Source organism: Argentina anserina, chromosome 6, assembly GCF_933775445.1.
Source record: "Argentina anserina chromosome 6, drPotAnse1.1, whole genome shotgun sequence".
Taxonomy (NCBI): domain Eukaryota; kingdom Viridiplantae; phylum Streptophyta; class Magnoliopsida; order Rosales; family Rosaceae; genus Argentina; species Argentina anserina.
In genome coordinates this window covers 8,309,535-8,324,928 of record NC_065877.1, presented here as the reverse complement: position 1 = coordinate 8,324,928, position 15,394 = coordinate 8,309,535, and the positions used below count along the sequence as shown (strand labels likewise).

The window sequence follows — 15,394 nt, the reverse complement described above, 5'->3', positions numbered from 1 at the left end:
ATTCTGAAGATTCGAGCTAACTAGCCTATGTCAGTTTAGATACTTGGGTACTTGTTAGGTGAGATATGAATATGGTGTCTAACTGACTACCCTTTGAGCTATAGGCTCCGGCATACTGTTTCACGCTACTATTCTATGTATGATGACTATGATCTGGTGGAAAAAAAATTAAACCTACCAACCCATTGATAAGATATATATATAAATCCTAGGTAAGGAGGAGGTTTTTATTTTAGTTTAAGATACGGATTTTCATTTTTGACTAACTTTTCGATCGACTTTTCACATTTCAACCGTCACATATATAGGTAATAAAGTATAGATCATCTCCACAAAATTTCAGCCGATTCCATAACCGTTAAGGTACTCATAACTTCGATTTTCTATTCAAAATATGAATGGTTCAGGTTTGGAAAATTCAATACGTTCATTGGTTTTGATTAGTTAGATACCTTAATGATCATAAAATCGGCTGAAATTTTGTAGAGCTGATCTATATATTATACCCTAGATATTGGACGTGGAGATGAAAACTCGATCGAAAAGTTGGTCAAAAATGAAAATATGTACCTTAAGCCAAGATAAAGACCTCCTTATGTGAAAAACCTGGTGTATATATATATATATATACATATACATATAGGATCGAGAGCGGACATCGGCGCTCTAGCGACCGACATCGCAGTTGGTGCCGGCAGTGCTCACCCTTCCGGCGCTCATGTCTATGCTGGTTGAAACTCCATCACCGGCATATGACGGCCGAAATCTACAAATTTCTTATAAATTGAATTTTATGAAACTTTACAAATTTCAACCGCCATAGACCGATGATGGAGGTTTGACTGACATAGATAAGAGCGCTGGGAAAGGGGAAACACGGCCGGCACCTTCCGTGCCGTCGGAAGCGGCAATGTCTGCACTTTTAGTGCACATGGACGTCCGCTCTCTAATATATATATATCGGACCACTCTATAGTATGATTCATCAAATTTCTGGTTGGAAATTGGAATAGGTGAATGAAGGAGCATAGCAAGTTGGCAACAACATTATGTGTTTTCTGTGTTGTGTTGTCTCTCCATGCCAGAGAGAATAAGGATATGTTTCTACTGTGGCTGCATAAAGAAGCTGGTTGGTTACGTTTTACATCTTCACCTTGAGTTATGATAAATAATTTTGGGAACAAACATGTTATCTGCGCACAATTAACCATCAGTAAATGAAAAGCTAGTGCCAGGACAAAGTAAGATGCATGATACATGGATCGAGTTTACTAATCTAGAGAAGAGATAACGCAGTAACCAATCTGCCATTTTACTAATTAATATGTAGCATAGGTTACTACTACGTACTGTTGAGAGCTGTAGCTATCAACAGAGCTCTAGTAGAGGTGAGTGGAGCTTGGATGAACTTATTGATGCCTCGATCATACGCAAACATTGAAACATACACAAGTAGAAATATGTCCTAAGGGGACATGCAATTCGTTTTTAAAAGATATAGTCTAAGTATCACTCTCCACTTCTGGTAATCTGGAAAAACTATGCAATGGCGGAGCTAGAATTATGATTTGGGGTGGGCTAGAAAAAAAAATATTCAATGAACATTCACTACATATATTTTCTTTTTAATTTAAACCATATATTAAGATAACTATATATGTCATAAAATCACGTAGCTAATTGAATAATAAACAAAATCATCACTATAACCTTAATAAAATTTTGATAACGAACGTACATCCAAGACATAATAACATATCTAGTCAAATTGCACCATTCGCTCTTGAATAGAAACAAATTTTGTCATTGTTAATTTTTCAATCAACCATGTATTATAGCATAAAAGTAAATCATATAATATAACACACTGTGCTTTAAGCCTTTAAGCCTCAACCAGACTACAATTCGCAAACGTACATATCCATATGACCATATATAATCCTAATTTAATTATAGTGCGATGAGAATCATGATATCTTATTGAGTTCAAATCAATTTGACTTAGGGCATCAATCAATTAGCATGGGGAATTAAATCACAATCATATGAGTATACCTTAATGGCTTAATACCCAAGAGTATGGACTCTTACCTGGTCACGGGAGAGATAAGAGCAGCCGCTTTAGAGAAGCAACGGGTAAAGAAAAAAGAAGATGAAATACTGACCTAATTCTCTATAAAAAGCAATAAAAGAAATAGTTTATAGTTGATAAAAATATAAATGAACCAAAACTTAATAATTTACACTAAAATTTAGCTACAAAGTCAATTTTTTTGAAAATTTGAGATTGGTTACAACCCACCGTAGCCCGTTTGTAACTACGCCATTTTAGATAAAGCACCCATGCATAGTTTTTTTTTTTCGCGCAAACAACCGAGACATTCTGGTAATCTGGAGGATTATATTGATGAGAAATTTAGCTGTGGGTGTAAGGTGTGTTGTAGTGTTACGTATCTCAATACAACAAGGAGTGTGAATCCCTAATCAAAGGCTAGTCCTAATTCGAATTAGATGACGAGTCCAACAACGATACGGTACTATACGATGAGCACATATCTAGTTCAATGCTACAAATACTAATAGTTTCTCAAAGATTAAATTTGAACTACAAATGGGACAATTTAAAAATATTGAGGTTTAAACGAAGCTCTCTAAAGCTAAGTAATATCTAAATTAAACTTTCGGTCACAAGGCCGCATCTTCATCGGTTTAATTTGTGAATCTCTATGAGCATCAGAACATATTACCTCAAAAAAAAAAAGTCAAATCAATTAAAATTTCTGATCAAAATAACAAAATTTATTAATGTTCGATACCCATGATTTATAAATATGAACAGTAATGGTTAAGTTTCGTCTATAAATTTGATATAAGTCGGGATTATCAATGTTAAAATTTGATATATGCCTATATGTCTGACAGAAAACTTAGTACTGCCCAGTAACAAGAGAATAGGGTACTGAATTTACTAACGATCCTTGGTTCCTTACTTTTATTGTGGGTTTAGGTCGGTTTTACAGACTAGCTAGCCTTAGCCTAGCCGGTTAATAGCTCATCCTATCATCAACTGATATAACTATAAGTGGATGATCATTCAATCAAACGAATTAAAACAAAACCAAAACAGCGGGGAGGAGAAAAGGTTAATGGTGAAAATGACTGAACTATCATCTTCCGACTTAAAGCATTATAGACAAAACGGAGTTAGAGAGGCCAACCACACATTGAACGAGTCTAGATCTGGTTGGTTTCATATCCAACATGGAACCCAGGTTTAATAATTTTACTTGACCTGGAATAGTGACCACCCCAGAGGGAGAGAGAGGTATGCAAATCACGAGGTGATCTTCTTCTTCATTTCCTACTGTGCTCTGGCCTCCCGGCCATGTACATATAAGAACAGTCAACGGTGAAACTTTCCTCACCTAAAACCCATAAGCATATATATATACATATAAGAATGCATGCATTCAGAGCAGTAGTGCAGAAAGACCAGAGAGGTCGGCAGAGATGCTGCAGACGCAGACGAAGAGGGGCACAGCTGTAGAGTAATGAACAGTACGTACGAAACTGAGCTCGCTTCAGAGAGATAGAGTTAAAGGTCGCTATTCATCTGCTTCATATCAAAATCCTTATCTCAGATGATACGAGATGATCAGGTTTTTCACAGATATACACCAGTCGTAGGTGACAGCAAGCAGCCACTCCTAGCCCTTGAATTTTGTGGAAAGAAAGCGAGATACTCAGGAAAGACTCACAAGTAATTACCCAAAGAAGAAGAGTTTGCCAGCAACGTAATTGCTTTTTTATGCTTTAAATAAAACGAACAATTATTTCTAGATTATTATGTTACAAAGAAATTTTAAGTCATGAACATTGTGTAGTCAATAAAGTTTAATTTTCAGATGCATAAGTAACGAAATATCTTGAATAAAAAATTATTATGATTGGTTGCGCTTACGATGATCCTTAACATACACTGGACTGAAAATAATAGAAATTTTAAATATGATCATGTAAACTATTAGGTGATTGAGTTAGTATGAGTCTAGCTGTTGAACTTTTATTCCCGTGTTTAAAACTCGACGACGTTGATGGAAATTCAATTCTATTTTTGAAAAGTAGGGAAAAGAAGCGTCCTAACTTTTTAACTCAACACCGGACAAAGAGTACTAGAGTAGAAGCTCTCATTTATTTGCAATTTTGCGTGGCATAATTTAGTTAGTGAAATATTTAAAACAAGCTCTTGGTTAAGAAGAAGAAGAAGAAGAAGAAGTCCTTACCAAGTTAGTATGGTAAAAATTGGAGGGTTGGAAAAGGTGACCGGTGGAATAATGAATGGTGTTACAGAGGAATAGAGAAGAGTACAAGAGACTTTTTCACGCTTAGCTGCTGCGCTCATAAAAACACCAAGATGCTAAACTACAAAAACATAATATGGTTCAGACTTCAGACCATTGGCCCCTATCCCATCCTTTTCCAGAATTGTACCCAAAGCCGAGGATTCCGGCTTCTCACCTTTTTTTTTTGGTCAATGCTTCTCACTTTATTACCTTTTACTTTACCCATGAGTGAATCAATCAGGCAACATGGTAGTCTCCTCTGTACTCTCCTATACTATTAAACCCCCACCCCCCACCCCCCCCCCCACGTTGTCCACATCCCCACCCTCCTTTTCCAACACAATCAATTTAACAGCCAATTGTTATTATAACACTGTATAACTTAATGTGCATAAGTTATGTAGCCTGTTGGTTTGGTTCAATATCTTTGCTACTTAGCTTCGTTAAGGATACGTTTTGAGCAAATCACTGAGCATTATGCTCAATATACAACCAATCTGGGAACCAGAAAACGGGGTACCATACTTGCCATGCAAGCTAAATTACAGAGTTCAGCAACAGGGTGCTGTAAAATAATTGGATCTTATGCCAAACAAGGCAAACCTACATGAATTTCTTCCATGCCATTAGATTGAACAGAGTTCAGCAACAGGGTGCTGTAAAATAATTGGATCTTATGCCAAACAAGGCAAACCTACATGAATTTCTTCCATGCCATTAGATTGAAGACACTACAAAGTTTTCATGAGCTTTACATCGTGTAAGAAATAAATTCTGTTACCGATCCTAGCCGGGGTTAAGTTTACTAACGTGGTTAAATCCTATCCGGTACTGGTTTCTTCAGCTCCTGCAATAGAAATGGGGTGTGCTGTTGGTGAACGATGGTGAGAAGTGACGCTGGAGATATGATGTGTTGGGAAAATGAAGTGGAGGGACGGCAGCTGATGATGGTGTAGTTGAAGAAGGGAATCCTGATGATGCTGCAGCAGAGAAGAGTGACAGTGGAGTTGCTCCATCATTATGGCCTTGCATTTGCCATGCCCAGATGGGGAAGGAGTTAGCATCCATTCTCTTCTCTGTTGCTCTTTCCTGAGTCTAACAAAAATCTCGTTATAGTTAGAATTGTACTGGGCGGAAAACTATAATTCTCATAGATTGGTGTTACATAGGTTGTAAACTCTCTCTGCATCAGAGATGAAAACTTCAAGCGACACTATAAGCTAATGTGTATTACTCAACAGTAGAAAAGAGCTGCAAGAACAAATAGTAGATCCTAACACGCATTTAACATTCAGTTTATGTCCATATCAATGTTAAGTTAAAAAGTGTAAAGTTCACATGAAAATTAGGTAGAAATGTAAGGATTTAGCAATTAATTAACAAAACAGTTAAAATTCACAGTAAATTACCAGTTGGATTGGAAAGAAATTGGAGTTCATGCTGCTCATTAGAGGAGGCTCCGCGGATGTCCCCATTGAGCCATGAGGCAGTTGAGTCCTTATGGTTGCTGGAGGTCCTGGGACAGAGGTCTTACTCTGTAGAGAGAACATCAATTAATGTCTAGAAGTGAGTAGTTAAATTAGTCAAGTCAGCTGAGATAATCATAACTAATGAAGAGTTCTAAAGGAAAAAAAAAAATAGACATTTGATCTAATCTTGTTGGAGTTTGTAATTGATTTGAGAATTACCCATCCTTTCTTGTAAAAAGGAAGGACACTGCTGCTGAGATGAAACGGAAAGCTGCTCATGTCATTGTTCTCATTTGGACAGTCAGAAGCCAAGGGAGGAGCGATTCCCAAATTTAGATCAAGACTATCATTAAAGGCTGCACCAAAACGTTCAAAAAATAGTTGAATGCATGACACAACAATATCAACGAAGGGCAAAGTTTGTGTCCAGCTCAATTGATTTGAGAATAGACTTCATACAAGGATCATAATCGATTCTCTAATAACAATAGTACCTGAATTGCTGGCCTCGGTCACTATCTCCCCATCATATAAGCTTTGATTAAAGTTGGTGACCGCTTCCTTTCCATGGCATTTGATGGCAGCCTGGTCATATGCTCTGATTTCAAAAGGAAAACACTACACTGATTTACTAATGGCATCACATGGTTCATAAGATCTCAAATTTATGCATTAAATAAATAGTGCCTATTTATTAGTGTAAAAACCTTGCAGCTTCAATCTCGCTATCAAATAGGCCAAGGTATATATACCTGCAGGCAAGCCATAGCCAATGAAAACCAATTTCTGAATTCAACCAAAATCTTAAACAAACCAGGTCCCAACAGAACACAATTTCGTTGTTCCCTTGTAATCTTATCACACTTATTCCCTAGTTACAAAAACCACACTCAAAACTTGGACACAATCCAAATGCATAAACGGAAAACGTAGAAGGAAGCAGGGAAAGAGTTGCACACTTCTTGCCGAGCAGCTGGCCCATACGAGCTTCCCAGCGGCCACATTTGTGCAGCGTGACTCCCCTGAATTTCGAGCTTCCTCTGGCAAATCCGGTGCTCTGGCGACGCAGGATTTGCACAAACTCTTCCTTTGTGAAATTACTCATCTGCATCACAGTAATTTTAAAAACAACTTCATCAAACAATCAGAGTAAAAAAGTTGGATTCTAATCACATACACTCACTACTAACCAGCTTAATATCTTCATCATAATCATTAACATGGAAATTAATATCAGCCTCAGTTCCACGGAACTTGATCGCAGCTCGGTCATAAGCTCTGAGATCAAAATCACCACACCCAAAAATTACAAACCGACTCTCCAATCGAACAGTAAAAAGTCACTAATCACTACTATTAACAATAAATCAGATTATCAATTCTCACCTAGCCGCAGAATGCGCAGTGTCAAATCCACCTGAATAAACAAAACATTAATCAACAATTAATTAAACAAATCAAAGCATTAATTTAAAGCAAAGCAAAAGCCAAGATCATGATTGATGAGGCTACTTTTGCTTACCCAAGTAGACCTGCTTCCCATTATCCCTACACAGTAAAAAAAAAGAGCAAAACAGGTAAACATTTCTGAGCACAAAATCAAGGTTTCACCAAACAAACCGCATAAAGTTTCAGAGGCTCAACCAAATATGCGATTCCCAACGGCCGGTCCTCCGGTAAAAAGTAACGCCGCGATACTGAGAGCTCCGGGACCGCGGACCGCGACGGCTCTTCTTGACCTTGTCCGGGAGAGGCGCGATCGTCCTCTGCTGCTCGGCCGGCGGCGGAGGAGCGCGGTGGAGCTGGGGAGCGGAGGAGAGGCCGAGACACTGGTTGGCGGCGGAGGAAGAGCGGAGGGGAGGATGAGGAGGGAAGAGCTGGATGGTGCGGGTGGCGTCGGAGAAGTGATGATCGGGTTCGGTTGGAAGGTCGAGGAAGTTGAGAGTGGTGGAGGAGTCGTCGTCGTTGGAGGAGGTGGCGGCAGAGGTTTCCATATCGGAGGAGAAGAAGTTGAGGTTGAGATCTAGCATTGCGTCTGGTTTACCTGATCGACTTGCCGGAACTGAGTTATATATGGAAGAAGAAGGAGTAGTACTAGTGGTTGTGGTGGTGGAGAAAATGAGGAGGAGGAGGAGGAGGAGTCATAATGAGAGAGAGAGGGGGGGGGAGGAGGTTGAAGAAGGATCGGAGGTATGGCCGGCGTGAGAGAATGAGGGGCCGGCTGACAATAAGGAGGGAGAGATTTTCATGCACAGGTAGTTAAATAAAGAGTTGGGAGAGGAGAAGAAGAAGAAGAAGAAGAAGAAGATAATAATAATAAAGGTGGGTTAAGTTAAGAAAGAGAGAAGCTTGGGGATGTTGAGAGAGAGAGGGGAAGTTAATAGAGTTTCCTAATTTCTTCTTCTTCGGTTTATTTTGGCGGGTGTAGCTTTGCTGCAGTCGCACGAAATGGCCTACGTTTCATTATTACATGATATTTTTCTGCTTTAATTTATTATTGTTTTCTTTTTTAATTGAAAAGATGATTTATGTGTTTTTATTTTGAGCAGACGTTAATCGGGTTCTTTTTCTTGTCCGGATGTCGTGTTAGTTTTAAATTACTTTTAATTGCACTCATTGTATTTAACACTGTGTATTGGAGAATACATGGGTGAAATGATACCTATGCATGATGTTCGTTTTTGACTCGATTTGTGATACGGGTTTAGTTCAATTACACGAAGAAACTCTGATATTCTTGTTAAAATGACTCCGTAATACTCAAAAGTATGAGAGTAATGTAAACCTATTGCCATTGGATCCGTCCTAAGTATACAAGAAACCAATTCCTTAGAAATATAATAACAAAATATTACATATAATATGTATTATATAAAAATGGATGAAAAATAGGATTCATGACACATTACATGAAAATAATGGTAGGATTCCCTAAGCAAAGTAGCAGATTGAATGTCACCCCTCTACTCTACATGAGAAAAATTAATAAGAAAATGCAGCTGTATTTTAGTTGTTATTATGGGGTCTTGATGGGGATGTGAGAGAGAGTTAGAGAGGGATGAGTCAGTGAGATGTGCACAGTGAAAAAGTAGGGAATGTGTAAATAATGTCACATCTCAAATATAGACATAGGAGGACTCAATTCTATAAATGTAACTGTGTGACTAGACCCTTCATATTGCCCCTAGTCCCCTACCCCTTTATTTCGCTGACACCTATATTTCTATCTAAACCCCCTAGCCATTCATATCATGCATCTAGATCCTAGACTACTCTGCCTTATGGCTTATTTAGTGGGGGGACTTGGGGGAGCACAGGAATGACCATATTAATAATTTGTTGAAACAACTCACGCCACATTTACCTCTTTAAGCTAATTTCAGAACATTTGTGTTCTACTTTTCCTTTTTTTTTTTTCTTTTCCCCTATCTAGCTAGCTTTTGATGTTACTTGTGAAATGACTAGATGAGGAGATAGGTTAAAATCATCAATGTCTTATTCAATGTGCCCATGGGAAAAGAACAAAGTAACATCTGTTTTGTTGTTCTTATCGATAAAAATGATACAAATCTGCGGTTAAAAAAATGACCACGTGTCGATGGATATATAAATTACCAATTTCTTTTTGAATTTGTATAAGTTAAAACGCGCATGAGTTGAATACTAATCTCACCGTAAGAGCTATATTATCCACTATTACCACCCCACCGGCTAGTTTGTTCATCTACATTATCTTTACAACTTAAATTATTTTTTCCATTCAGACTTACTTTGTTCATTCCATTACAATACCTAAAAATATCATTTTTCATCGATACATTTTTCACCATACATAAAAAATTTTAATTTTAAACTTACTTTGTTAATTAATTTATCGGTTTTTTCATTTTATATTTATTTTAATAACCACTACTAAGAAAAAATCATAAACTAGTGACTTCGGTCTTGATGTCTTACACCAAACGAATGAAGCTAACTCGACTATGTTAAATTGAAGTACACATTTATTATCAGTTAATCATTCAATTAAATCATATAATAACAAAACGATTTAAGGTTCCAAACCAGACCTCATAAAAAAAAAGACATTTGGCACATCGCACATGTATAAGTTGAATCTAACGTTAGACATACTAATTAGACGTATTAGTGATATTGGTAGAATATTTTATTATTAGTACTATTATTATTATGAAAATAATATAAGATGAATGAATCGTAAATAAAGTTATTATAACAGCTAAAATGAAACCTAATCTAATTAATCTTTAGAAATTACTTAGTGGTACTAGACCACATTTGAATTAACTAAAAACTCACTTTTCATATGTCTTATACAAATTATGACATAAGTCAACCCCAAAGAATAAGTAAAACAAAATTTATTAATTAATTATTACAAAAATATATAAAATATCCTTATTTTCGTAAAATTATCAAATGCCACACTCCTAGATCAAACAAATTTATCTCTACTCATTTTTTAGTTTTTTTTTTCTGACAAATTTAAGTTTTCTGGCCAAACCACTGGCAATTTAGATGTGAGCCAATATATAAAGTTGTTCCTTATGTCATGGGCTTTCATTTAATTACCAAATTGCATATGTTTTGAGAAATTTTAAAATTTTGAATTTTGCTCACCAAAAACCACAGTAGCAGTTAGTTTCTCAGTCGACAGTAACAGTTAGATTTATAATCGACAGTTTGAATTTTGCTCACTAAAAAGCACAATAGCAGTTAGTTTCTCAGTCGACAGTAGCAGTTAGATTTATAATCGACAATAGTAGGTACATTCCAAGTCGACAATAGCAGTTAAATTCATAGTCGAAAGTAGCATGTACATTCCAAGTCGACAGTAGCAGGTGTCTTCAAGTCAAAATTAGCAGCTAGTTTTATAGTCGACAATAACAGTTAGTTTTTATAGTCGACAGTAGCAGTTTTTTTTTTATAATCGACACTAGCAGATAACTTCTTTATTAATAATAGCAAACACTATGATTAAAAGATGGGTAAAAAAATAAAATATTTTATGACATGTGGCAACTTGCCATCATTTGGTCCTTATTTGTAAATTTTTGTCCTTATTTGTTTTATCAAATTAAGTAGTGAGTTATTTATAAACTAAATTGTTGTCTGATAGTTTTAAGTAGTTTGTTAATTAATTTTTAGGTTTAAATACATCTTATGCAAAATAAAAGATGGTGTAAAGAAAGAGATTGTAATTTTTAACAACTTATTGTCTTTTAGGATAATTTTATATCAAGATATTTTAGTATTTCAATAATTCAATAATTTATAGAGTAAACAGAGTAGACTGTAGGGTGGCAATATGGACACCCTATGTAAAAATAATCTACTTTGTAAATAGTTAGTTTCGTTTAATAATTTCTATCACCTGATTTTTGAAATCTTCTTGGTAAATTATGTGTGGCATCACAAATATGTTGGACTGAAATTGTGTTAAGGAAGAAGAAATAATAACACAGATCATGAGAAAATATAAATTACTCGAATATTGGTCTGAGATGTACCAACCAAATGTACGCATGTTACAGATCTCGCGTGGGCTAGAACAGGATGTCTTTGAGTACCACGATTGCTAAAGGGCAAAATAAGTGGGCCCAATCCATCAAAGCCCAGTGGCCTGCAGGAAAGAAACTCGATAACTTCGAAATCGACCCCCGTCATCATTCCTGGTGCTTTTCCCGCACCAACCTTACCATATGGTAAAATCAAGGCAATTCAAATTTTAAGTCAAGAACAAGAACATCAGAAGCGAAACTATTGCCAAGGGAGACAAGCTGAGAATGCACTGAGGGATACATATTGTATGAGTATTTTTTTTTTACTGAGATTGTATTATAATCCCCTCCATTTGGAGTTTTTTTTTAAATCTTTTTTTTCATTTCTTTCTGCTTCATATGACCCCTACACTGTTGCAATTAAATCGTTATATACCAAGAAGGAAAGGGTTAATACTTGCAGTGCATTAAACTCCATCTCCTAGGTGGATTTGTGGCATTGGGTTTGGTTCGTGCCAGAAGTTTGGTGAATTATAATTCGAAACAGTCCAAGTAGAGCCATGCCATCACTATTCATATTAGCGTACAAAGGTTTAAACGAGGAAAGCTACACCAAGTCTGAGGCTTCACATTGACAATATCGACTATCCTTCTGTTACTATATGTTTCATTTCTTTAAGGTAATTGACTGTTTACAGTGTTGGGCTGATGTTGACTGAGGCCACCAGAGTAAAGTGGCGTTACAACTTATAAGAGCAAGCACAATAGAGTCGAGCGGCTTCTAGGCCGGGAGATTCTCCAGGCAAGAGCAGGCCGAATACAGCTTCATGGCCGCGGTATTCGGCTGGAGTTAAACTCCCATAGGCCAAATGCTGAATGATTTCTGTTTAAGATCGGAAACAAAACAAATTCCTCGTCTGTCATAAAACATTCCATCTCTTCATTTGAATGAGCATGAAATCCAGTCCCCATAATCTCCAATTGCTTACCACAATACTGGGGTGAGTTGATAATATGATACTTGCGAAAGGAAACCCAGCAACAGCAAGTATTTTTAAGAACTTTGCTCCAAATACACACTACGGATCAACTAAACGCACTGAAGTTTTATAAACATGGAAATAAGGTTAAAGGTTGAGGTCTTCAAAGCGTTTTCTGAGAGGAAAAGAACAAAGTCTCGTAGGTTTTGTAGGAAGTCTCCTGTGATGAGCAGGAAATTCACACACAGCACTGACTCCACTGAGCGCCGTTCCTATGTTTGCCTCTTTGATTGGCACAGGCTCAAAACAGCACAGAATAGTGTGCTACCACCAATTCCAAAACATTGTGTTACCGTACAAGAACATTTGAAAGTTGACCGATTAGTCGCATGTTTATACCAAAACTTGTTGCGAGCAGTAACGAGTAAAACCATGCACACGCCAATGCAAGTATAAATACTTGAATAAATACAAAAATCATGCCAGTAATGAAAACGCAAGTAGCTTCTGTCATCATAGTAAATGGGCAAACTAAGTAACTAATCTCATTCCATACCTGTTCATAAGAAAAACTCGACTCCCAAAAATAGTACTAAGAAAATTACAACTCTCAATATCCTCATTTTCCTGCAACATCTCATCCATGACTCGAACTAACAACATGGCACAGATAAGTACCACGCCATAATAATCTAGCATGACACGTCTTGGATCTTTCATAGCAGATAACAAAATTACTGGGAGACACCAAGCCACTTTTGGAAGACATCGAACTCTGTGTAATCACTGTCGGAGATCATAGTCTGGTACCAGGCCTTTCCAGCCGCCTTGATTTTAGTAGCTTCCTCCTGGATTGAATAAAATGCAAATCCCATTATTACAAATTCTACTATGAATATGTATTATCATATAGTAACACTAGTTGTAACACTTCATAAACAATCTCAATAAACGAACAAACACAATTACAAATTTACAATAATACAGACTATGAATTCTTCACCTAGGATAATGTGTATCAAAACAAGATTCTGACAAGTTATTTTAACTCTTACACAGTTACAGCCATTAATACAAGTTACAGACTTTACTGTAGCTTTGACATCAAGAGACAAACTAGAGTATCACTTGTAGTCTTGTACTCTAAATACATCCCAAAAATGTCTTGCATTGTATAACATACAGTTACAAGTTACAATAGCATTGGCGCCGAAGTTAAACTGCAACAATCGACGGTGCCCAGTGTAATCTGATACTTACAGGAATTGCTTTTTGAATGTCTAATATGTTACTAAGATGACAACTATCTAGAGAACCCTAAATCAAACGAAAACAGCCTACTTTTTCAGGTTGCTAAGGTCTCGTCAATCCTACCCTGACTCACAGAAGAAAGCTTAGATAGACAAACTGCAAATTATTCATATTTCCAAGATAATGGAACATACGAATTATATATGCTGGTTAATAAATATGTGCACGTATCACGTCATGGACATCAACTGGACTAACATATTATGATTACAATGGTAACAACAACTTATAATAGCTCATCATACTGCACATGTATAAGTTACACAATCCAATTCAATATATTCTCTAAGCCAAAACCAAAACAATTAAACTTATTGCCTTGCTTAGAATAAATTTCATTCACAAACCAAAAGATATAAACAATAATAGGTGAGGCAGATTACCTTGGTGACCTTCCTCTTCTGTTCGAGCTTCTCCTTCTTAGACTTGAGACGCTGTTCCTCAGCCAAAAGGGCCATCCTCTTTGCGGTCTTGGCGTAAGGGTTCAACCTGAGCATGGTGTTGAGGTTCTTCAATGGGTTCTTCTTCAAAGGCGCCCTCTTCACATCCTTCTTAATAGGCTTAACAACCGACTGAACCTCATCGGAGTTAATAATCCTAGCAAGATCAGCATTGACCATCTTAGCCCTGGGCAACACATACCCCTTCTTCTTCTCAGAGGCCTTGTCGAACGACCCATAGATTGAGTCCAGCTTCTCAAAAGCCGACTCGGTCCAGATAACAAACCGACCAAGGTGCCCACCAGGCGCGAGCTTCAGCAGGTTCAGCCTCTCCACATTGATGATATCGACTCCGGGAATGTTCCTGAAGGCCTTGACAAGCTTAGCCCCCTCGCTGCTGTACACAATGAGCGGACCCTTGCGGTTAATGTACCGCCGATTCCTCATCTTCCCCTTCCCAGGCCTAATCGAGCGGCTCTCCTTCGCCTTCTCCGCGTCGGCGTAAGCTCCAATCTGCTGCAGAACTTTGATAGCTCCAGAAGTCTTCTCCACGCTTTCGGCAGAGTCACTGATGACCAGGGGCAATTCGGGAACACTCTCGATCTTGTGACCCCTAGCCATGACCAGAGACGGCACCGACGAGGCCGCAATCGCCGAGACCATGGCGTACCTCTTCTGGTTCACGTTGATCTTGCGGTGCCAGCGGCGCCAGATCTTGGTCGGAGCGAACATCCGTCCGCCGCGGCACATGTTCCCGAAGGCTGCCTGGCCGGCGCGGTGGGTACCGCCACCGGGGACGCGGGGGATACGGGAGACGGCGCGGCCGGTACCCCAGGACTCGGCGGAGGTCTGGTGGCCGGCCTTCTTGGAGACGGCGTAGGCCTGGCGGCTGTTTTTGGAGATGTTGGAGTGGACGAAGGTGACGATATCGGGGCGGATGGCGGCCTTCATGACGTCAGGGAGAGGGGCGGTCTGGCACTGGTCGGTGGCCATATCGCCGTCCAGGGTTTGGACGGTGACGAGGGGGCGGATAGCTGCGACGGCGGCCATTTTGGAAGTGAGGGGAGAGTGAAGGTAGATATGCGAATTAGGGTTTTAGAGGGTAAATGGGAACCGGGACAGACACCTATTTATAGTGACAAGGTTTAAGTACTTGGGCTTACGGGTGCGAGGCCCAATTCATTTTCATTTGCAGCTCTGTGCTACATTATTTTACCTGCGGTAAAAGTAAAAATAAATTCACAGTAGCAGTAAAGAAAAAAATTAGTCTTATTTATCTACTACTGTATCTAGGACACATTCCTAAAATGTTTAGTCTGAAAATCGATT

The 15,394-nt window shown here is 38.2% G+C and overlaps 2 protein-coding genes across 3 annotated transcripts; both read right to left on the bottom strand.

The window, feature by feature from the left end:
• Nucleotides 1-4,797: 4,797 nt before the first annotated feature.
• On the bottom strand, nt 4,798-7,882 carry LOC126799281 (APETALA2-like protein 3). 2 transcript variants are annotated; one of them, XM_050526446.1, is made up of 11 exons: nt 7,457-7,882; nt 7,335-7,360; nt 7,199-7,229; nt 7,003-7,090; nt 6,772-6,917; nt 6,520-6,564; nt 6,307-6,410; nt 6,032-6,168; nt 5,753-5,878; nt 5,038-5,432; nt 4,798-4,946 (listed from the first exon to the last, which is right to left on the bottom strand). In XM_050526446.1, exons 1-10 carry the CDS (start codon nt 7,840-7,842, stop codon nt 5,184-5,186), a joined length of 1,338 nt encoding a protein of 445 aa, XP_050382403.1. In that variant the 5' UTR covers nt 7,843-7,882; the 3' UTR covers nt 4,798-4,946; nt 5,038-5,183. The 2 variants fall into 2 exon arrangements, with proteins under 2 accessions (XP_050382403.1, XP_050382404.1); XM_050526447.1 differs by lacking the exon at nt 6,520-6,564.
• A 4,877-nt stretch (nt 7,883-12,759) lies between these two features.
• LOC126797513 (60S ribosomal protein L4-like) lies at nt 12,760-15,166 on the bottom strand. The gene is made up of 2 exons (XM_050524143.1): nt 14,009-15,166; nt 12,760-13,162 (listed from the first exon to the last, which is right to left on the bottom strand). Exons 1-2 carry the CDS (start codon nt 15,113-15,115, stop codon nt 13,049-13,051), a joined length of 1,221 nt encoding a protein of 406 aa, XP_050380100.1. The 5' UTR covers nt 15,116-15,166; the 3' UTR covers nt 12,760-13,048.
• Nucleotides 15,167-15,394: the final 228 nt, after the last annotated feature.

Coding starts and splice junctions, on each gene's coding strand:
- LOC126799281 (XM_050526446.1), bottom strand. CDS start 7,842: ATGCTAGATCTCAACCTCAACTTCTTCTCCTCCGATATGGAAACCTCT. Junction 7,361..7,456: donor CGTTGGGAATCGCATATTTG/GTTGAGCCTCTG, acceptor TTTACTGTGTAG/GGATAATGGGAAGCAGGTCT. Junction 6,411..6,519: donor AGCGAGATTGAAGCTGCAAG/GTTTTTACACTA, acceptor TTTTGAAATCAG/AGCATATGACCAGGCTGCCA.
- LOC126797513 (XM_050524143.1), bottom strand. CDS start 15,115: ATGGCCGCCGTCGCAGCTATCCGCCCCCTCGTCACCGTCCAAACCCTG. Junction 13,163..14,008: donor AGAAGAGGAAGGTCACCAAG/GTAATCTGCCTC, acceptor TATTCAATCCAG/GAGGAAGCTACTAAAATCAA.